Raw genomic sequence first — 22638 nt, forward strand, 5'->3', positions numbered from 1 at the left:
TTGTATGTCTGTTAATGTTTCCCTCCTTTTATCTTTAAAATAAAAAAAAGAAAAACCTTGGTTTTATAAAACTTAAACTGCCACCTAAAACTCACCAGTGGGCTCTATCCACCTTGCCCCTCTTTCTGTTTTTACTGAGTCTACTGCTTTACAGCAGAGATCCTCATAAACGTGTACGGTAGAGGGAGGAACAATAGGTCAAAACGAACTCTTCACACTTGTATAGAATTCCATCTCCAAACGCAGACTCCCATGGGTCCTCCCATCACAGCACAGGACCATCACTGGGGCGGGGAGTGAGGTCACAGCCAGACAGCATAACTGACACCTGAGCTCCATGCCTCCCCTCTACACCATGCGTTTACTCATTTTCATAACTGAATCTCACCTTGCACCCCCTTTTTTGTTATCTAAGGGGCACAGTGAAAGGGCACCCATTGTATGCCAGCCCCACTCTTGTGTACATTACTGGACTGACACTTAAAACTAGACGATAAAACATTATCAACACCAAATCTGAACACGGTGTATGGATTTATTAGCACCAAGTATTTCAAGAGGACTTTTCAGGAGCTAGCTGAATTGCTACTGCATGATCCTCTCACCTGCTTTTGGGGGAAAAAAAAAGCCAAATAAAATGGCTCAAACTCGGTTTTCTTTTTGTGTCTATTTATAGGCAAACCGTAAGGTTCATCCAGGTAAGGACAACTCTATCCGGTCTCTGCATACGGGCCCTCTGGCACACCAGTGAATGCCCAAGCATAAAGAAATTCCTAGAACAGACTTTGTTTTGGGGCTTGGATGAGCTGCCCAGAAACTTCACTGTAACCAAACAGAAAGGAAGAAAAAAGTGGTCATAACCTAATTTCTAAGAAAGGAACATATGTTACATGTTAGGGGAAAATCTGTCTTAAAGAGATTTTTCTGATCGCGTAATCTTAAGTCTCAGGAAACAAACTTCTCCATTAGTTTATTTCCTGCTGAGTTTTCAATCGGGGCCCTGGCTGTGTCTCGCTCTCTTCCTGCATCATCCCAGGTCAGATGACGCTGTCCCAGGAACAGTAACTTTTCCTCAAGATGGACAGAAGTGCTCAGCTGTGTTCGAGACTTGTGTGCACATGTGGGGGAGGGAGGTGCAAGAAGGCAGGAAGGTTGAGGAGCTGCAAAAAGTTTGTGTTTTCCTTTTCATGTCCTAAGTACGTTAGGTACATTCATATCCTGCTTAGTGACAAATTATTTTATGTAAAATAGGTAATTCCTTCATGTGATACTTCTTTATTATCCTTAGGATATCAAAGAAACTTTTATCATAGAAATGTATCTCTTCTAACAGAAATAAATGAGATAAAATTTAGCTAAGACATGTACTGTTGGCAGTAAAAATTCAGGGATCACCCTTTTCCCCAGGGCAGGGCCAGGACACAGGCAGACAAAAGAGCCGTGAGGGCCCAGGCAGCAAGGAGGTCTCGATCTCGGGGTCAGGCAGGTGCAGGGGCCAAACCTCCTGAGATGCTGCGCCTTACACACTTCTCTTGTTGTGCCCCAAATCTGGTCCTCTGCAGATGAGAGGAGCTGGTTTCATGCCCATTATACAATTCAGCTTGCAAATTTACTGGCTGAGACTGACACCATTCTAGTGCCAAGACCTGACATACTCTTAGAACTCTATGAATATTTAGTATCAATGACAACAGTGGTGACATTTTGTCAACCCAGCCAAAGGACTACCCGTCCATGCACTTTTTCTCATTTCATGTTCTATTCCAAGCCTGTACATTCTGGCTTTTCGTTACAAGGTCACCTTCATAAATGCTCCAGGCAAGTGTCTGCAGTGCCAACTCCAAGGCTATAGGCTGACCCAGGGCAGGCCAAGAAGAACTTGCACACTCTAGAGCCAGGCAGGCCTGGGGGAAATGTCAGCACCACAAATCTGAGGTGCGAAGCCTTTGGATGTGCAGTCGTGATGATAAACAGCACCTTCCTTACTGTACTGTTACAAGGATTACAGGAGACAGTGAGTGTAAACAGTCTGATAAAGCTCCTGCCACTTAGGAAGTTCCAAATAAATGTAATGTCTTGTAACTATTCATCAGAGCAGTCTCCAACAGACCAGTATTCTTAAATCTTCTCTAGTATCCTCCTTCAGCCAGCATGGCCAGCATGTATCTCCTGTGCTAGATTGTTTCCTCCTTTACACTTTAATTTTTTAAGAGAAAAAACATGAAAATAACAGTAAAACACAGTTTCAAATCAGGTTAGTAGGAGAGTTACAAGAAAGGTCTGTGCGCTTACTGTTTGACAAGATATCATGCCTATATCCTGTACTCTGAATAACTACTAGAAAGACAACCATACACAATGTATTAATAATTATACTTTTTTTGAACAGTAACTTCACTCAAATAATTAAAATGGATATGGTTATTCCTCTTCCTCTTCTCAATCATACTTTCTAAAAGCAATTCATGCATTATTTACAGTTACAAAACACAAAACAAAAACATATACACAACCACTGAACAAGATGTCAAAAGGTCTTTATCTGATTTATTTCCAGCCTTATATTACTTCCACTGGATTATCTACTTCTGTCTTTCTTAAGCAGTATTTTGCTTAGCATAGCACAGTATATGCTAAATTTTTTTTTTTTTTTTTCAGTACTGGGAATTGAACTCACAACCTTGCGCTTTCCAGGCAGGCGCTGTGCTGCGGAGCTAAATTCCCAGCCCCTATGCTGAATTTTTTCATGCTAGGTAGCTTTTCAATATGGACTCGTACCATGGAAAATGGTTTGGGCCCATTGATTATGTAACATAACTGTCCAAAAGAAATGGCAGGTTTTGAGGGTTTGGGCAGTAGGGATGTTGTCTTGAAACAATATCACCCATAATTAATTCTGCTCATGGAGAACTTTTTACCACACAAATTCTTACACTGGAGGAGTGCTGAAAGGGCATTAAATAGGTCTGAAATTTCCATCCATGAGTCTTGGCATTTTAACTTCTTCTAACCCACATCCATTTTATAATACCTTCTGTTTAAAAATCACCATCAGAACCACTTTAAGTCAGTCCACTCCCACCTAAGACAAATCAACAGGGCATTTCATTCAGAGAAATGAGGAGGAAGCCTCAGCCAATTTAGGAACGCACCTTTCATGCTAATCGCAGTCACTATGCAATCCTTCCATCCCTGCTAACTGCATCTGAAGTATGGAGGCTCTAAGAACCTACATGTGATTTTACACTAGGTGAAGTGGTGTGTGTCTGTAACCCCAGTGCTCACAAGGCCGAGGCAAAAGGGCTGAAAGTCTGAGGCAAGCTGGGGCATCTTAGCAAAAGTCTGTGAAGGAAGGAAGGGAAGGAAGGAGGAAGGGAAGTAGAGGGAGAGGGAGGGAGGGAGGAAAAGGGAATAAAATACTAAAACCATGAGCTTGTCAGCTGCAAATCAAGCTCATCTCCTTTTGCTCTGTACTTGACAAGAGTCATAGGCGGCAGACTGGTATCTGCTGGTCAGTGATGCCCAGCGTGCTGTCCTAAGGTTCAGAATGTGGGTTCAAAGCCAAGCTCCACTGCTTACTAATCCTAACTCTAGGCAAGTTACTTAGTCCCACTGACACCCAGTTTCCTGTTATGCAAAGCAGAGGCAGTGTTCCCTCTACATCTGTTTTCCAGAGAGTGAGGACCTGCATCGTGTGGAGAACATGCCTGCACATGGTAAGCCCTACAAGTAAATTGGATACAATGTGCTTGGTTATCATTACTGGCCTCTTCTTCCCATCAGCTCTACCTATGAGTCACGTCTCTCTGAGCCTGACTCAAAGTGCACCTCAGCTTCTCAGGCATGAGAGCAGGTTCTTTAGCACCTCAGGTGGCCAACAAGCCCTCTGGCCAAAAGCAGGGTTCTGACCCTGTTGAATTAGAAAATCCTTCACGAAGGTGCACTGAGAGAGATTTGTACCCTTTCACTCACCAGCTACTCACCTGCCCTGAAAGTTAACATTTAAGTCACTGGCAAAAGAGCCAAACGCCATCTCTCCACAATGCACATCCATGGCCTGCTTGTGTTCAGGCCACGCTCAGTGAGGCCATGACTAGTCCAGTGCTGAGGGGCAGAGGGGACTGTTCTGTGGATGGCTCAGGATGGGCTCCAACTTGTGATCCTCCTGCCTCAGCATCCCAGGCTGCTGCGATGACCACCGTGCCCGACTAGAGAAAATCAAATCCAGTACGGAAGAGGCGACCCTTCACAGTTTCCGAGGACCTCTCTACGAGGTTCCCTTTCCACAGAGAGCTTATGCTTCTTCTGTGGCCTCATCTGTCTGCTCTGACCAACAAGTCACCAGCTTTGATGCTGGTTAACACAAGTGATAGTAATGGCAGCCATCCCAGCACTGAGAAGTCACAAATGCCTCCCAAGTCTTTCAATGTTAGTAACTAATCTCCAGAATACTCCTGTGACTAAGCAAAGGCGCACAACATTGTAATGAAGGCAGATAAACAGGAATCAGTAATTGACTAGTCTCATGTAAGAACTGATGACGACTTATTATATGCTTGGCAGAGATGAAGTTCTGAGCAGCCTGTCACATGCCTGCCTCCCCAGGAAGTGGCTGTCAGAACAAGGAATGTTCTGGTGCCTCACCATGGAGGGGCAACACGGTCAACACCTTGTGGGAATTTACAATTATTCAGGAAGATTTGATTGACTTGTTGCATGGCAAGAACACTGCCTCCCACTGCAATATCCATCCTCCTCCTCTTCCTTACTGAGCCCTGACTTTGGTTAGGGTGGCAGGGGGCCCCACAGTACTTCCTGGGACTTCCTTGCAGGTGAAAGAGGCCAGATGTCAGTATCTGGCAGATAAGAAATACTAGAGTTTTCTAGTGGGGTGTGTCTAAGACAGTTAGTGCTTCTATGACGAAAAGGACTCTCAGTCTCCAGGTCCTCTGGCCTCTGCTCTTCCCCTTCAAACTCCCTGAAATGTGGCTATCACACTAAAGCAACAGGGAAGGAGGTCATGTACTAAGGCTGGTGGAGGAACATGGACCAAGTACACCAGCTGTGGAACCCCTGCCTCCAGCTCCTCGTTGTGTGAGAAGATGCCGCTGTTGGTCTCAGTGCAGAAGTCAAGAACCAGGTCCATGAAACTGATTATAATCCTACCAAGTGGTTACAAAATAAAAATGCCAAACTTCTATAAAGCAGGAGCTGGCTTGCAGTGCGTGTTTATAACTATCTCAGCATATTTCAGGCTCACAGAGACACTGAAGAGAATGTGCCTCCCCACACAGATGGACAGATATTTCTGTAAGTGACTTGCCCAAGGTCACACAACTGGTGCAGTAGTTCGACCTGTGTGTGTCTGATCTTGCTTTCTACAGTTTTAGTTAGCCATGGTCAACTGTACTCCAAAGTCATCAAATGAAAATTCTAGAGATAGAGATTTTGTAAGTTATAAATAACTCTGGGACTCAGGGGTATAGTTCAGTGGTAGACCAGCTGCCTAGCATGGATGAAGTCCTATGTTTGATCCCTGATCATACAAAAAATCCCTTTTTATCACAGTATACTGGTATATTTGGTCCATTTAGTATTAGTTATTATTGTTAATTTCTTTCTATGCCTGATTTATAAATTAAACTTTATCACAAGTATGTATGTGTAAGAAAAAAACAGCACATGCAGAATTCAGTACTATTCAGTTTCAGGCATCCACAGAATGTCTCAGAATGTTTGCCCCTCGGAAAAGTATAGCTGGAAGTCACAGGGCCAGGGCCTGTGGAATTTACAGCCTCGGCCCAGGGTGGACAGAGAGAAAAGAGAGGAGAAGCAAGAAGACAGGAAAACAGGCTCCATTCAATGCTCTCCTCCTCCTGTTTCCATGGTGATGGCTCCAGAAGCGGGTCAGAACTTTCTCAGTGGAAACAAACAGCGGCTCTCATTCATCATTGCTGAGGCCGACCAGCCACACTGGCCGCTTGTACAGTCTGCGCACAGAAGACCCAGGAAGGGACATGGGGGCTGCCCAGGCTTTCTTCTGTCACCTGCTCTCAGGGACAGCCAGAGAGCGGGTGAAGACGCCTCTGAAGGCCAGAGCTGGAGGCGCTTTGGGTACAGAAGGTCCCTCCTCTTCCCGCTTAGAGGAAGGGTAACCAGGCCAGGCCAGTGCTGAGGGAGCCGCCGCCTGCCCACTTCTCCCACGGGCAGCACGAACCCTATGTGGGCCTGAATCGGGGGTGACCACTCCCATATCAGATTAAGCTTTCTCCTCCCCACTTTTCTTTCACATTGAAAACATTTCACATACAAAAGGACCATTTGAAAGTTGTAAATATAAAAATGACACTCAAGCCTTCCTGTCTACTCAGATATTTTTAAGATGCACCTTCGCCGCATCTACTCACCCTGGAGGGTGACTGGTGGGCTCTACCCTTGGATTCTTTCTTGTCCTCCCTCTTCTGATTCTGTCCTTTGTATAAAGTGAGTGTGCACCGGCACCTCAGGTAGGTGCTTCAGACACCATGAAGTTCTGCCGGTGTCAGTCCAATAATGAAGTGACTTCTATCAGTATCGGCTCAGTGACCCCTAAACTCTACCTGTGCTTCAGAGGCAGAGCACTTAAATGTGACTAACACACCTGTTTTGGGAATGATTCATAAAACCCAGCAGGCTGTCTAAGAATCTCTTGGGGAACTTCAAGTATCCAGAACCCCACAGCTGAAGAACCTAATCCATCAGGTCTGGGCAGACTCTGAAGACCGGTCTTTTCTACAACTCTCTGGGCAATTCTGAAGGTGGGTATGCTTTGGAAGCGCCAGCATAGCCGTACAGACACAGGAGCACAAGCCCCATCTTGCCTTCTCCGTGCCTTCTTTATAGCCTTATACTCCAGCACCTCTAAAGTAAAGTAAGTAATTGTGCAAGGGAAGTTTTCAGAAAAGAACACAGGGCAATACAATAATACAAGCAAGCAAGTTTCTTTGAGTATTACCCCAATCACAGGTTTTATTTGGACAAAGCCTCTACAGACAAAAGGTTGTGGGAGCAGGTTTGGCTTGACCACCATGAGCTCCTGGCAAAGCAGAGATGATCTTGAAGGACCTGCTGATGGAATTGGCCAGTGGATGAAAGAACTAAGAGTAGAGGCAGATTGAAGAAAGGCCTGGCATGCTCCCTACCTTCATAATCTTTTATGTCTTTGGCCTCCCGCCTCTTGGAGACCTTCAGCACATCCCCTCATGCTGCGGATGGTCCTTCTCACATACAAAAGGACCATCTACAGAAGGACAATCACCTGCCCTGCAGCTTCTCCAGAGCCAGGCTTGCCCACCCCCCATGCCCCAGACTTGTACCGCTTCCTCACCCTCTCCTCTGCCTGTCATGGACTTGTTCTCTGCTTTGCTAGAGAAACTCCGCCATCTCAGGGACTCACTCATTGCAAACCTCTGCTGGAGTTCTGACAACGGGGTCTGACAGTGCGACTCAGAGGGATACTTACACTTCCCAGAATTCTCTTTCCTGCATGGCTCCAGGCTAGCATGGGCCATGAGTGACATTTTCCATGAGACGTGGAAACAGAGGTAGAGCAGTAGCCATTTTCTCTCTATGCATCAAAGTCAGGGTGGGGACAAGGCTCTGTGGTAGTTGGCAGATGCCACTGCTTGCCCCTGGGTCACTGGGTGGCAAGACTGGCAGCTTTTATTTCTGCTGGTTTTGCCCTCGGGTTCTCCAAGTCTTAGACCAATGGCTTGGGGAATGTCCACTCCTGCAGGTGCTCTGCACCCCATGAAGCCAGGGGGTGCTGAAAGATGGTACGGGCCTCAGTCCATCCTGGCCGCTGCAGTTGTCCCTCCTGTCCCCCCTGTGCGTGCAGCCTCTTTAGAACTGCCTGCTGCAGGCTGCATCATCTCACACAGAAGGAATAGCCTGCCCCGGGCTGTGTATCCAACTCCCACAAATGCATGAGGTTAAAACCTGTAATGCAGTCCTCATTCTATCTTACTGTTCTGCTTCTCTAATAAAAACCCTAGATGATGCTGAGATCAGGTTCCCAGGCTCCCACCTGCCGCCTAACCCAGCTCTCCATCCTTCGTTTCAGTCTCTCTGTCCTGATGGTTTTTATATCGCCACATAATCATCTTTTCATGTCTTCTGCAGGTTGTGGGAGGCCAGTTTCCCTTCCTATCCTACTCATCTTGCCAGAGCCCAGCATATTTGCTCAGACAGCTGAAACCTGAATGTTTATTAAATTATGTTTTAATAGCTGCCCACCCCATCACGGGTCCCTCTGAAGCGCATCCCTCATGACCATCCCTGTGGTAAGGGGTCTGACAGGAAGCCTGGTCCTTGCAGATAAACAGACCCAGATGTGACATCCAGCTGTCTCACCCAGGCTTTGTGATCTGGGTAAACCATTTAACCTTTCTGAACCTTACTTTCCTTAACTGTAAAATACCATCGAGACAGATTTGTCAGGAGGATTAAAAAGATACACAGAGCTCACTCAGTAAATTCTATGTGAGTCTTCTCTTCTTTCTGCCAGCGGAGCGATATTACTTACTTCCCATCCTCCGTCTCTGACCCAATATCCTGTCACCTCTCCTGCAGCAGAGAGAATAAACAGCAGCCCTTCCATATATTAAACACTCCTGGTAGCAGCGCCTGTCCCCAGCAACTGCAGCAAGAGCACACAAAGGTGCCACTGGTACAGCATGCCGCCCAGGCACGTGGCCTCCAGCTGAGGCTTGGCCAGCTGCAGGCTCCCTCACCAGACAGAGCGCGGGGCAACAGCGTTTGCAGTTGGCAACAGCTGAGGCAGAGAACGCTGGCACAGCTGCTCCTACCCCAGCCCTCGAGTTTAAGAATGTTGAGCCCCTCAACTATGCATGCAATGGAGTGCACATGTGTGCTCACAAACACTGTGACAACACGGGCACTATGAAGACGGCTTTGTTTCCCGGACCCCCTGAGTTACATCAGAAAGGAAACTGAAGGTCAGGTGGGAAGGACATTGTTTGAAATGACTGTGGACAGGGATGGGCTCTGTGATGGGAGTTATCTAGGAGACTGAGGTTGGACATCCACACACACTCCACTGGAGAGGGGCAGGACGGGGACTGAGGGGATGTGAGCCCAGGTCACATGTGAGGCACTGTGCTGGGTATTTCACATCCGCTGGAAAGAGTTCTTACTGTGCTCAGATGATTGATTAGGTGCTCAAGGTTTAGAGAATTCAAACACATTGTTCTTAATGGCACAACTAGCACAGCTTCAGTTCAGGCATTGTTCTGCCTGGCTCCAGAGTTTGTACCAGCAGCACAAGCAGTGCCCAGGCAAAGCTGATGGACATAAGGCTTGCTTCAGGCTGGGTCAGAAAATGGAAGATGGCTGAGCTAGAGGAATGCTGGAGCCCCAACTGGAAAACACTGTGGAAATGAGGCAGCGGAAGCTGGAGGGAAGAAATGACGTGGGTGATTGGTCACAAAGGGGAGCACAGCTCCAGCTGCTGGCCAGTGACCTTGCCCTTGTGCCTTTGGCATATACAGATGTAACCCCTGGCTTTGGGTCCAGCCCATGTGTGTTTGCTACCTAACTTTGCTACTCCGTCTGTGCTCCCCACTCTGGTGAGTGCAAAGGACCAAGTGATGGTGGCCAAGGTTGTCCCTGGTTCTTGCTATGGTCCCGGACAGACGGCATGTAGCAAGGCCACATCCATCTCCATCGGACAGATGATCTGTCACCTTCGCTAAGGGTATGTCTCCACGTGACTTCCTCACTCCCGAAGAGACGCAGGGCCAGGGCCCGGGGCACACAGACACATTCCCCACGGGAAAGCAGCGGCATCCTCCTCCTACCCCACAGCTCTGTCACAAACAGGATGCAGTGACAGGATGCATGAGTTTCGTCTCGAGGGGACATGGCTTGACCTGGATTTCCTAGTAATTTCACAATCCCACCAGGTCTTCTCACTGAAACTGGTCTCCCAGGAAGACGGACAATCCCATGGTCTGAGGATTTCTACCGTCCAGGTCTAAGATGGAGCTACAGACTTAGACCCTGACCACACTGGGGAAGAAAAACCAGTGTGATCACACAGCAGACCCTGGCCTTGGGGAGATTCCATAGAATTCGATGAAGCCTGAGCCCCTCTCTTCAAGCCCAGAAGTATGCTTGCTGAGCAACAATGTACTAAAGGAACAATTTCTTACAAATTTCCAAAGGCTAGAAACAAAGTTATCAAGAATTAGATTTAAGGCTCTGTTCTTAACACTGTACTAAAGCCATAACAAATTTTCTTTCAAAAGTGCACCTTCCTTCCACTCTGGACTTAAGATTCTAGAATAGGCAAATTGATAGTGATAGTAGACTGAGGATTGCTTAGGGTTTACCAGTCAGAGGGATGTCAGCAACAAAGGGCATGAGGTTTCTGTTAAGGTGATAAAAAATTTCTCAAATTGCAGTGCCAGTGGTGACCCATGAATATAATTACCCGTGAATATAATAAACATCACTGCATGGCACACAATAGATGGATGAATTATATGGCCTGGCACTAGATCTTAATAATAAAGCTAATTAATACAAGAAAATATATGCCACACAAAGACCTGTACACAAATATTCAGAACAGCATTCTTTAAGAAATAGAAATAACCACTCCACCTTCATTCCAGATTAGGGAAGACTTCTGGAAGGAGCTGAGCTGCAGGGCCTGAATGCAGCCTGGCCAGGTAGGCAGGGTACAAGGCGCGGGGTAGGGGATAGGGAGCCCACTTCAGAGCTCGGCATACCAAGGACGAGCAGGACCTGTCTTGTGAGCTGCAGGAGCTTCCCCTGTCCGATCATGCTGCAGAGCAAGGCCCAGGGACAGGCTGAGCAGGTAAGCCCAGGGGAGGGAAGAGGAGGACAAGGAGGAAAGGTCAGAAGCGCAGGCACTTGGGGAGGAGAGGTGACCTGGGGAGGCTGGAGTGAGGAGAACTGATCAAGCTCCTCCTGTGCACCCCCCCCATGTCCAAGAGGAAAAAGATCTCTTAGGGAGAGGAAAGGGTCTTCAGCTGCCCAGGTGAAGCAGACCACAGAGAGAACCGCCCAGGCACTGCAGACACCTGCCTGGAACCCTCATCAACTCCACCCACCTCTCCAACCACTCAGCCTGGGATCATTGCTCAGTGGCCTTTCTCTCCTTTTATTTATCTGTTGTTTCCATCATGCCCTGTAGATTTGGACTTTTTCCACTATAAAATAGTTCAAATGTAGTCACAGATAATGCAAGAAAGTGAAACTAAATCGGTGAATTTTCAACTCTGGTGAAAGACTCAGTGGAAAACAAGTCATAAGTACTGGCTTACGGGAGGTTTTCTGATTTATTTTGGACTCTCCGGCTTCTGTAGAAAATGAGAGCCAGCTTCCATCTGGGTGACAGTAGAACTGGCTCCTCCTACCGCCAAGTGAATAAGAAAGTGTAGGTTCTCACTGCTGCTATTCCTTTAATGAGAGTACACCAGCCCCCCACTGCTCCTTGTGCAGAAGTAATGTAACTACGCATACTCTGGAATTACAGCTCGGTGGTCAGGAGCATGGGTACCTAACTGGGATCGAATCTGGGCTCTACCATTTAGAAGCAGTACAGCCCTGGGCAACTTACTAACCTCTCTGTGCTTCCCTTTCTGCATCTGTGAACAGGAGTAACAGCATATGGAACCTCACAGGGTCGTTCTAAGCACAGCAGAAGTCAATATTAACTTACATCAGTTCAAGTACATAACAAGCACTCAGGAAACATTACATACATTGCCACCTTCTCTGTTCCAATTCCCAGCCCATATGAACCAACTCCATGAAAACGACCTCAGCACGGAAACACACAAGAAATAACCAGACAGCCTCACAAACTGTTGGCTTCCTTGAACCCAAACAATCTTGACATGCTGCTTATTTGCTAGAAATCTAGCTACCTGTCAGAGTCTTGTTTTATAGGTGTACAAATAAAGATGAACTCTCATGAGAAGTAATACCAGTTTCCTATAGAACATCTCCCCTGGTCCTAAGAAGAACCTATTATTTTGTTCAAGGCAGCAGTGCCCTTCTGTTAAAAATGCTCACTGCTGAAAACTTCCTTATAGGTTGGATAGGCAAATGACCCGGGTCTGGGTCCTCTTCTTTGCTTTATTTGACTCTATACCACCATGTAAAATGCACGTTTTTCCTGTTGCATTACTCTGCCTTCCACTGTGAACTCCATGCAGCTCCCTCACGCGGTGCCCTCGTCACAGTAGCAGCACCGGAGCAGGTGCTCTGTAAATTGCTGCTGCGTGAAGAGCTTAGAGCAATAAACTGGAAAGGGCTGGGTAAGCGGTCCAGAAAAGCTTGTGGAAAGGATGTGGCGTTGCCCTGCTGTCGTCTTCCCTTCACTGTGCTCCTCCTTCATGCCTAGAAGATGAAGCGGTCACTTTGAGGTCTTTGCGGGGCTCTGGGTTCCTGGAAGGCTGTGGAGCCATGGGGCCAACCCTGGACCTGTCCTGTCTACCCACGGAACCAAGACGTGTCTCATGAGTCCCACACTTGTTTATGCCAACTATGCGTCAGGTCTTCTGTTATTTACACCTGACCTCACTCCTCATGGACACAGTTATAAAGATATTTCCCAACTCCCCACAATAACCACAAAAATACCTGACCTTACTTTCTATACATTCTAGAGATTAGCTGGTCACAAGAAATTCCGCTAATGTTCACCTTTCCAGCCAGTTAACACAAATCCAAAACTGGTATAATAACGTTCAAGTATAATAAAGTACTCACAGGTCTTCCCAGTAGGCAACATAAATAGATATAAAAAGAAAAGACTCAAATGAAAGCCCCCCATGGCTCCGTTACTATATTCCCAGTGGAAGCATGAGTTTTCTCAAATGGTGATGGTGGGACGCATTCATTCTTTCTTTCTGCTGACCCATCTGCCTATGTTCCTGCCTATCTCTATCGATGTGTCCCTGAGTGGTGAGAAGCTCCCCCCACCCAGGTGCTGTGACACCAAATATGGTTCAGTTCTTGGTCCTGTCTTCCTCTACAAAAGACCCACCACTGCCACATCTTCTGTTTTCTGTAACTTAAGACTTTAAATGCTGTTAAACACCGCTGGGAAAAGTGGCATCTTTTTTAGAAACATATTTGTGTCATAACTCATGCCAGATCCCTCCCTTTGGATATGTTTTAGCTGGGAGAGGGAAGGAAGCACATTCACAAGCTCCCAGAGACAACTGGGGGGACTGTGGATCCAAGGGAGAAGCCAGGGGGCAAGGGCTCCATTCCCCACATGGGCTCGTCGCTGCATCTCTGTCTCAAAGGGTGGCTGCTGCAGGGCGTGTATACTTCTGTTTGCTGATTCTCTTGCCTTTTGAATAAAAAGCAAAACATCTCTGCCCATAATGCAACACTCTATGAGTCAGAATAATATTTTGGTTGGCAAATACTTTGTGGACACTAACCAGACACAACCAGCTGGTTTGCCCAGTCACCCCGCATAGCTGTAATACCCAACTGCAAAGCTACCAGCAAGAATTCTATGGCAGGAAGTGGGATTTTCCATTTGAACATATTTGCATTTGCACAATAAATAAAGTTTCAACATAAACAGTACATCAAACCTACTCAAAGTATCATCTGACCAAGGGCTTTCAGAGTGATACCTCATCTTTAAGAACAGAAAACACAACCAAAAATAAAACCCATTTAGAACACTTAATCTAAATAACCATCATTTTAAGAATATGTATTGCTATTATGTAACCATTATGTTCAAAATTGATTCAGTCAAGAATCATTTAAAAAATCTAAAATCAGTAGGAAAAAGTTTGATGAGGAACAGGGTATTTACACAGACTCAGATGACCTCCCACAAAATCTTTTTCATTACAAAGGGAAAACTGCAACTTTTCAGAGGAAACCTGGCAAAAACCACTTTCACCAAATGATCAAAATTCCACGTCACCAATCATGGGACAGACAGACATCACGTGCCTCCTTATGTAATGCCCTGGGGAGAAAAAGAGAAGAAACAAACAAGCCCCAAACAAAGAGTAGTTGACAAAGCAACCAGCCCACCCTCTTAGAACTGTCAATACCAAGAAAGACTAAGAGAGATGTCCAGGTCAGATGTGACAAAAGAATCAGGACATGTAAATGCCTAGAGTCATTTATTAAGTAATGAATTTTTTTTAGTGTGATAAAAGACAGTAATGAGACAATCAGAAAAACTTGAATATTAAATGTATATTAGGGTAACTTAAAACTTTTTATTTTATCAAAACTCTGGTTCTGTCAGAGAATGTCCTTCTAAAGAAATAATTGCAGTATATAGAAGGATAGCTGGGATAACTGTACTGCCAACGTCTGGTGGTTTATTGAAAGGAACAGTTAACACTTAAATATTTTTTTATATTTTGACCAATTTTGCATGCTTGTATCTGGTAATCTGAGCAACTGACATGAAGACAACAACATGCAATATAACAACCAGTGGTGAATTCCTACCATCTTGTCTAGTGAAACTCTGTATTATCTCTAATGATTTTTTAAATTATTATTTTCTTATTCTCTTTAATGGTTTGATCAACCCTCCATGCTTACATCTGGTAATCTAAGCAACTTTGCTACAGATAATGACATGTAATATAACAACCAAAAAAAAAAAAAAAAAAAAAAAACCAAAAAAACATGCTACTATATTCAGGGCTGGCAGTCATGATGTACACAACTTGCTCTGAATGGTTCAGTAATGGGTGGAAGAGAATAGGGACAGAGAAAGAAAATGAAAGAATAAGAGAAAATGAGAGAGAATAAGAGAGAAGAGAGAGAATTACAGAGAAAGGAAGATCACATAAATATCAAGAACTGGTGAGTCTTATTAAACTACATGTCACTGCAGAATCCTGCACTTTTATAAAACGTTTAAAAGTTTTCAGAGAAGTTCTTTTAGTTTTTCATCTTACTTTCATTATTAATTTTTGGGGGGGGCAGGGGGTTTAACCTACGAACATGCTATCACTGAGCTACATCCCCAGCCCATTGTATTTCTTAATTTTGAAACAGGGTCTCACTAAGTCGGTCTCACCTTGAATTGGGCTGTCCTTGAACTTGGGACACTCCTGCCTCAGCTTCCCAAGCAGCTGGGATTACAGGCGTGTACCACTGTGCCTGGCCAGGGTTTTGTAAGTTACACATTTTTTAAAAATTCAAGGTACAACAGTTTTCCAAAGCCATTAATAAAGAAATGAAGAACATGATGTTTTAAATCTTTAAAAATGTTTAGAAAGTCCTAAGTTCGAACCATTTAAAATTCAGAAGCAAAATGGCAGTACTAGAAATGGAGCAGATGGGTGCTGTCAAGAGTCTGTGTGTGTGTGTGTGTGTGTGTGTGTGTGTGTGAGATGGAAATTTTTTGTTAACCTCAGGAGGCTGTCAGTCTCTCTCTTGGCCACAGCAGGCATGCCATACTGTACCAAGGAGACAAACTCGGAAAGAATGACTTCACCACAATTGAGAGGAAGTGCCCGCTTAACTAAGGTCAGTATACACTGGGTGAGCCACTTCCTCCTAGGTGGAAGGGCAGACATGTTTTGCCTCCTGAAGGATGTGGACATTCTGAGAGAAAACCTGTGGTAACTAGGCCAGGAGAGGCCTCCGCCCACTTACTCGGCACTTCACCACCACTGCGGGGCTTCCAAGTTCAAAAACCAACATCAGCTTAAATCTTAGCCCTTTCAGGCAACCTCCATATTTCTAGATGCCTGAGAGGTTACAACACAACCAAGGAAGAACTGTGCGTTGTGTGTGTAGTTATTCTCTAACCTGAATGGGTAATGGCCTGGGTTTCCCCGGCTCACCCTAACCCTGTTCCTCAGTCCTGAAACAGACCAACGTGGCCTCACAGGCTCAGGACCGGAGCTTCCTGGCAGAGCGGCCTCCACTCCCTGAAGCCACCTCTGTGCCAGCAGCGCACACGTGGACGGATTAGGCAGAGCCGCGCTGCAAAGCACACACACGCTCTCCCAACGTGCGCTCTCATTCCAGAAATGCTTCATTCCTGAACCACTTCTATGGCTCTTGGCATGAGACGGTGCAGATGGCTCTGTGCCAGAGGAAGTATCTGCTTAGAAAGGTGGCTTTTCTTTAAATTTCTTTACCTCAGAAGATCACCCATAGAACATTGAGAATAATTATGATGGAAGAAAGTAGGAAAGGGAAACGTTATAAAAATATTTGTTTTGTTTTTGTGGTTTTTTTTTTTTTTCCCCAAGTTGCGTAAAAGAAATACTGAAAATACAAGACAAAACATAACATTATCTTCCATGAGAGTAGAAATTACAGGGTCCAAGTTAGGACAGGGAAACAAAAATATTCCCTTTAACCGGAAGGGCTAGTGGGCATTTGCCAGATTCTGACACACACACACATTCATTTTTAAGGTCACACCCACCAGAAACAAGGTGCAATGGCTGTTTTTTTTTTTTTTTTTTAATTTTTTTTTTTTTTACTGTTATTATAGCTGGGAATGCATCTGATTTTTGTACTTTGCTTCTTTCTGACTTACTACATTAAATATTAATGTAAAAGATGAAAACCCATCTTAGTTGACTTACCTGTCCTTTTCCTTATTTTCAGATACTTATTTGGGGTTCCCTCACAATAAGCTGTGCAAAATAAATAATGTCTCATAAGCCTTCAGGCATCACCAACTGGACTGCAGACCACACTCTCAACACCAGGACACATACACTCACATGTTAAGGAAAGTAACACCAAATTTCAAACTATACACACACACCACTGCACGTTTGATTGCCATCAGTTTGGACCTAAAAGACATCTTCCTGGAAACTGCAGTCCCAGGCAAAAAGATGGAGACTTACTTTCTTTCCACTTCAGGTGTTGACACGGTGCTAGAGAAGCCAAGTGACTCCTGCAAGAGAGCAGAATGGCACCATCAGGGCCGGCAGAGCGGTAGGCTTCATTTGATTTGTACAGAGTATCTCTTAAGAGAAAAAGGCAGAAGCAAAACTAGACGGTGAAAGTCACTGTGCTTACTTCGATCTGGGACCGCAGCTGAAGTGATGTGGGGCTGGTGTCGGGTTTCTTCTAAAAGAGAACAGATGCTGGTTAACGAGACTCCCAAACATGGCACACACCAGAAAGACAAACAGATGTGTAAGAAGACCCGGGAGGATTTGGGGAACCCTGGGCTATGTTGTCGGAGGAAACGGGGGAGGTAAATAGATTTTCTGGAAAAAACTAACGTACTTTTAAAATAAGAGCTATGACCTCTTACTATTGAACTGTTTACAAAACTTCATTGCTAGACACTGCTAACAAATTTATCTCAGAAAAGCACAAGTTCACTAAGGAGTACTAACAGTTAATGGTGAAATAATTCTTGGGATACACTTGGACCATCACTGGAATACTGAATTTACCACAGGCCTTTCAAGTTGGGCTTATTTTTAATAACAATGGAGTCCCGACTTGGTTTCAAAGTTCTAAATGTATTCAAAATATTCAGTAATGCAGGGTTTGTCAAAAGCATCTTCAGGAAACTGTAGAGCTAAGCAGATGTTATCTTATCTTGCAGACGTAAAAATCACCACAATCTTGTAATACAAATGAACTGGCAAGGCTGAACATTTACCAAAAAAATAAAGCTTTAAAAAAAAAACTTTTCGGCATACAGGTGATAAGTGAAACATTTAATGCATGTGATAAATGCACTGGAAAAATCATAAGGGACAGGCAGAGGAACCAAATTATCTAGAGATAAAATCATGTCATGCAATGCTCTCATATTATAAAGGACACTGTATCCCCTTTGAAATTAAAACAAACAAAAGGTGAGAGATAAACTAGTTCCTAGTAGTGAAAAATGGGTTGAAATAAATTTTGGCAGTAAAACAGAAAATTGTGCTATGAAAAGCTTTAGATATAATTATGGGGAAAGAGATGTACTCGTACAAAGAGGACCACACTGGTATTTTTTGTATGTGGAGAATAATTCTAAATTGACATGGGTATAAATAAAGGTCCTTATCACAGTGTGGTCTACACACAAGAAACAAATTCTCTGAGCTTTAAGTTGTAAGCAGGATGATGGGCTATTTCAGAGGAAATAGTAATTATTACTAAGGTACAAGTTTGAAATATCAGGTTAACTAGGACTGTCCAATAATCCTACTGTGATATTCTTCTTTTTCTTTGTGTTGCTCGAATTGGAACCCAAAGCCTCATGCATGCCAGGCAAGTGCCCTACCCCTGAGGTGTATCCTCAGCCCCCTCTCATGCTATTCTTCACAATGGCTCTACTCTTCAGACCTGCACACGCACTGCAGGAAGTGTTTTATTGGTCTCAGGCTAACACTCAGGAGTGGACAGATGATCTCTAACAATGCATCCTTATGTGCATCTAATTGCTCAATGATTAAAGTTGGCTACTGCATCTTTCACACAACTGCACAGCATTGAAAACCTTTTCCTGAAGTTCAGAGTAGCAGCACAGTAAGTACAACTCTGAGTAAAGTCACAATGTACCTAGATGGTAGGATCCTGTGCAAACACAGAACATCACAATGAATGTGCTCCATACATGGGACCCGCTGCAGAGCACCGTTCATGTGGTTGACAGTACCGCTCTGTACATTCTGAAGCTGTCGGGAGGTTATGTTTTAGGGTATGTGGAGTCAGTGGTGGTAGTGGTGGTGGTTACTCATTAGTTTCTTGCCACAGTAAAAACAAGGAATGTGCTGGAACGAGTAAAGTTAAGAAGGGGATGATTGTGAACGAGCAGCCCAAAGAAGACTGGCAACTAGCTCACCCCCTAGCCCCAGAGCCTTGTTCCTTATAAAGACAAAATCAGCGGTGTAAGGCTCCACAGAACTTCTCCCTCGTTAACATCTTCCTGCGGTTTACTGCTGCCATTGCTCATCATGTTTGTATTTCTGCACCAATCTTGATGCATCATTTTTACAAAACAGTACATGGAAACTGTTCTAGCTCCAATTCCAGGGCCAGCAGATAGTATTTCAGACTTGGGTGCAATTAACAAATACACAATTCCTAGTGCTTACAGATGCATCCCGAGGCCCTGATACATAGCCTTTCAGCAGCACAAAGAGAAGCCTACAAACTCAGAGTAGGAGGTAAGCAAAAGTACACTTTTCAAGTGTTTTTGTCCTAAGTCTTCCTATTCAGGAGCTGGTATGGAACCTTAAGATAATGATGAATCTTAGTTCCCCTCACAATATCTCTGAAAGTGCCATTTAAAATGAAGCTCCAGCCCATGATTTTCGGTACCTATCAACCAAGATGACTGATTCAACTCACCCTCTCCTCCATTTTTATTTCTTTTAGCTCTTTCTACCTCACTAGGTAATAGACCACACAAGGAAATTATCTTCTTTAATTCTACATATCTACCAGCATTTTTTGCATAGATTTTATTTGCTGAGAATAACATTTCTCATTCCACGTCATAATTATAACATTAATAGTATACTGGGCAAAATCCATCTATCATTGCATAGCAAGCAGTTGAATGTTTGAAGATCCAGAAGTAACGTTTTAAGCATTTCATTTTAACATGATATTTTGTTATTTGTAACAAGTATCTCATTGTAGTTTAGCAACTTTTTTAGGAAACTGGTTGGGGTTAGTTTGATGAATAATACATTAAAATTCATTCTGTTATAATGGAGGAAGGTAATATTTTCATGCACAATGTTTATTTTATCAGGGACAGCTTATTGACCTTCAAGCAGGAGATCATGCGCAGGGATATTTCTAATGTTTTTTTCCCCTTGAACACGCAACAAAATAAAATCTTTCAAATATCTTAACGTTATCACTGGAGGAATGCATGCACAGAATAGACTACTGGCAAAATTCAATTATTATGAGACTCGTAGGTGTCACAGGATATCAATGACAAAAGTGCAGAAGAACAATTACTATCATGTATGTGTGCATATTATAAAATACTTAAGGCATAAAATATTTAATAAAAACATAGCAAATGTTTGTGGATGCATCACAGAGCCCAAGAAAGGAAATCTATACATACAGTCATAGCTGGCAGATGCTGTGATACACCCTTGGGTAAAACATCTTGTATACAGGGTATAACACAGGTCTTAGAAGAAGCTCTGAACAATCTTTTTATTGTTTTTTCATTGAGAAAAGTAGATTCTTTTTCCCCCACAATATGGAGTCAAGACACTGGGATGGAAGCTGCTAGAAGAAGCAGCAGTGATGTGTGTGGCAACAAATAGTGTAGTTTTCATAGTAAAAGCAGCAAAGACTCAGGCTAAAAAGGCTCCATGATCTCCTGTCCATTATCCAGACCTCAGAGCATGCTGCTCTCTTCTTTGCCCCAATCCACTCAGTGTAAAGGGCAAAAAAAGGCAAAGCCACAGTGCTCAGTCCAGCAGGGCAAGAAGTCCATACACACCTGACTATCCAGCCACAAATACTCAATTCAGATAACAAGATGGTCTACTACACAGTTCCTGATTTGGACATTATCATGTTGATGGAAACCTCAAAACTTCATCCAAACACAGTCACTGAAGGGGCTGGGGATTTAGCTCAACGGCACAGAGCCTGCCTGGCAAGCACAAGGTCGTGAGTTCAGTTCCTGGTACCGGAAAAAAACAAAAACAAAAACAAATATAATGACAAACACAGTCACTGAGAATGTGTGTAGCTTCTAAGCAGGAAAAACTGATCACTGAGAAATAATATACTCTTCTCCCTCACTAAGATATGGCCTGTTTTGGTTCCTAGTGCCGTGTAACAAATCATTCTTAACACAGTGGCATAATTCGATGAACATTTTATGATGCTGACAGAGTGTACTGATAAGAACTCAGAATGGTGACAACAGAAAAGGTTGGGCTGCACCATGGCAAGGGCCCTTGGGGGAGACTGAGAGCCTAAGGGTGACTAGATGGGTGGGCATGGTAACTGAGAAGCTCACGCACTCCCCATTTACCTGAAGGTTGATACTGGCTGACAGGCTGGTCCTAAGAAGGTGTGATCGGCTGGATCTCCCACCCACGGTGCTACATACAGCACTACAAGGGTGGTGTGTGCTTACTCACAGTAAGATGTGGGGTTGTAGGAGCGAGTACACAGAGATTCAGGAAGAATGTATTCACCTTTACAGCATAGCCTTTATAACAGTATGACTCCTGTCAGAGCCACAAGCCCTCCCACATACAAAGGAGTAGATGGTCCCCCCATTACTCATTGGAAGGAGTGTCAAAGTCACACTGAGAATAGCACTGAAGAGTGTTGTGGATGTCTTTGGAAATTCATCTGCCACACTGAGACAGTTAAGTGAACATGCTTCTAAGTTTCATAATGAGGAATACAGTGAAACCATTCATTCATAGCAATGTCATACAGATGTGTGCATGTGTGTGTATGTGTGTTTTAACAGATTTTATTCAAATCACTGATGCTCTATTTCTTCCTAAATCCACCACTTATCTTAGGGTATAACATCATTTCTCTCATTTCAAACTTATATAGAAAATCTAAGATATGGGGCTGGGGATTTAGCTCAGCGGCAAAAGTGCCTGCCTGGCAAGCGCAAGGTCGTGAGTTCGGTTCCCGGTACCGGAGAAAAACCAAAAAAAAAAAAGAAAATCTAAGATACACAAAAGTAAAGAGAATGATACAATGAATTCCCAAATTTCTATCACATGGCTCCCACTATTATCAACTCATATTCAATTCTGTCCCATCTGCATCTCTACCAGTGCTTGCAGAGAATCGTGGACACTGTATCTTAGAATATCACAAATTTTAACATTAAAAATTAGGCTATCGAATTTTAACTCTTAACTGCTGCTCAATTTTGAGCAAATGTCTCAATCACCAAGAGAAATCATACTCATGAAAGTTAGATCCTCTCTTTGTAATTTGCAGAGGAACATGAAGACATTCCAAAATGAATAAAACCAGACAGTTCATTGGAAAACACTGCTGTTCCCCAAGTGCACACCTAACACCCTCTGAATGTGTGAAAACAATATGCCCATTGACTTCGCACTTGACAGAGTTTCTCAGCAAAAGGGAGAAATAACTCCATAATTTGGACCATGCTTAATATGAGGTTCCAGACTTATATGGGAGGCCCACAGAACTCTGAACCTGATTACTTATAAGTTAGGTATTTTAACTTATTTGAAAATTTTCAATGAAAACTTTAAAAAAAAAGTATATGAGTGAACTTTGACCTATGGATTAAGTTGCATGTGGTTACCTTGGTAAAGAATAATCGGTATCATTACCATCATAAATTATTAAGGAAACTTTCCCAACTTAATGAAGTAGAATAGTGAAAAGTGAACCAAATCTAAATATATCACAACATGTCTTTTACACACATATTTGCGTATGTGTGCACAGGAAATAGTCCAAGGATTAACAGCAATTCCATGTGCTTTTGTACACTACATTTTTCACACATATGTAATCTTGCATTACTTGCATTACTTTTTGCTAAAGGTGAGCTATCAGTTTAAACACATAATCTTCAGATCCCATATAAAATTTTAAATGGCCTACATGTATATGTCTATAAATAAA

The 22638-nt window shown here is 43.8% G+C and overlaps 1 protein-coding gene across 1 annotated transcript in view; it reads right to left on the reverse strand.

Annotated features, from left to right (window-relative positions):
* Sash1 (SAM and SH3 domain containing 1) overlaps nt 1-22638 on the reverse strand; it is a gene marked incomplete at its 5' end in the record, with an annotated part of 178140 nt that overhangs the window by 80834 nt on the left and 74668 nt on the right. Inside the window, 2 exon segments of the mRNA XM_013517361.1 lie at nt 16911-16960; nt 17086-17136. Coding sequence (XP_013372815.1) covers nt 16911-16960; nt 17086-17136 — 101 coding nt within the window.

Source organism: Chinchilla lanigera, unplaced genomic scaffold (assembly GCF_000276665.1).
Source record: "Chinchilla lanigera isolate Chin_1 unplaced genomic scaffold, ChiLan1.0 scaffold00038, whole genome shotgun sequence".
Lineage (NCBI taxonomy): Eukaryota > Metazoa > Chordata > Mammalia > Rodentia > Chinchillidae > Chinchilla > Chinchilla lanigera.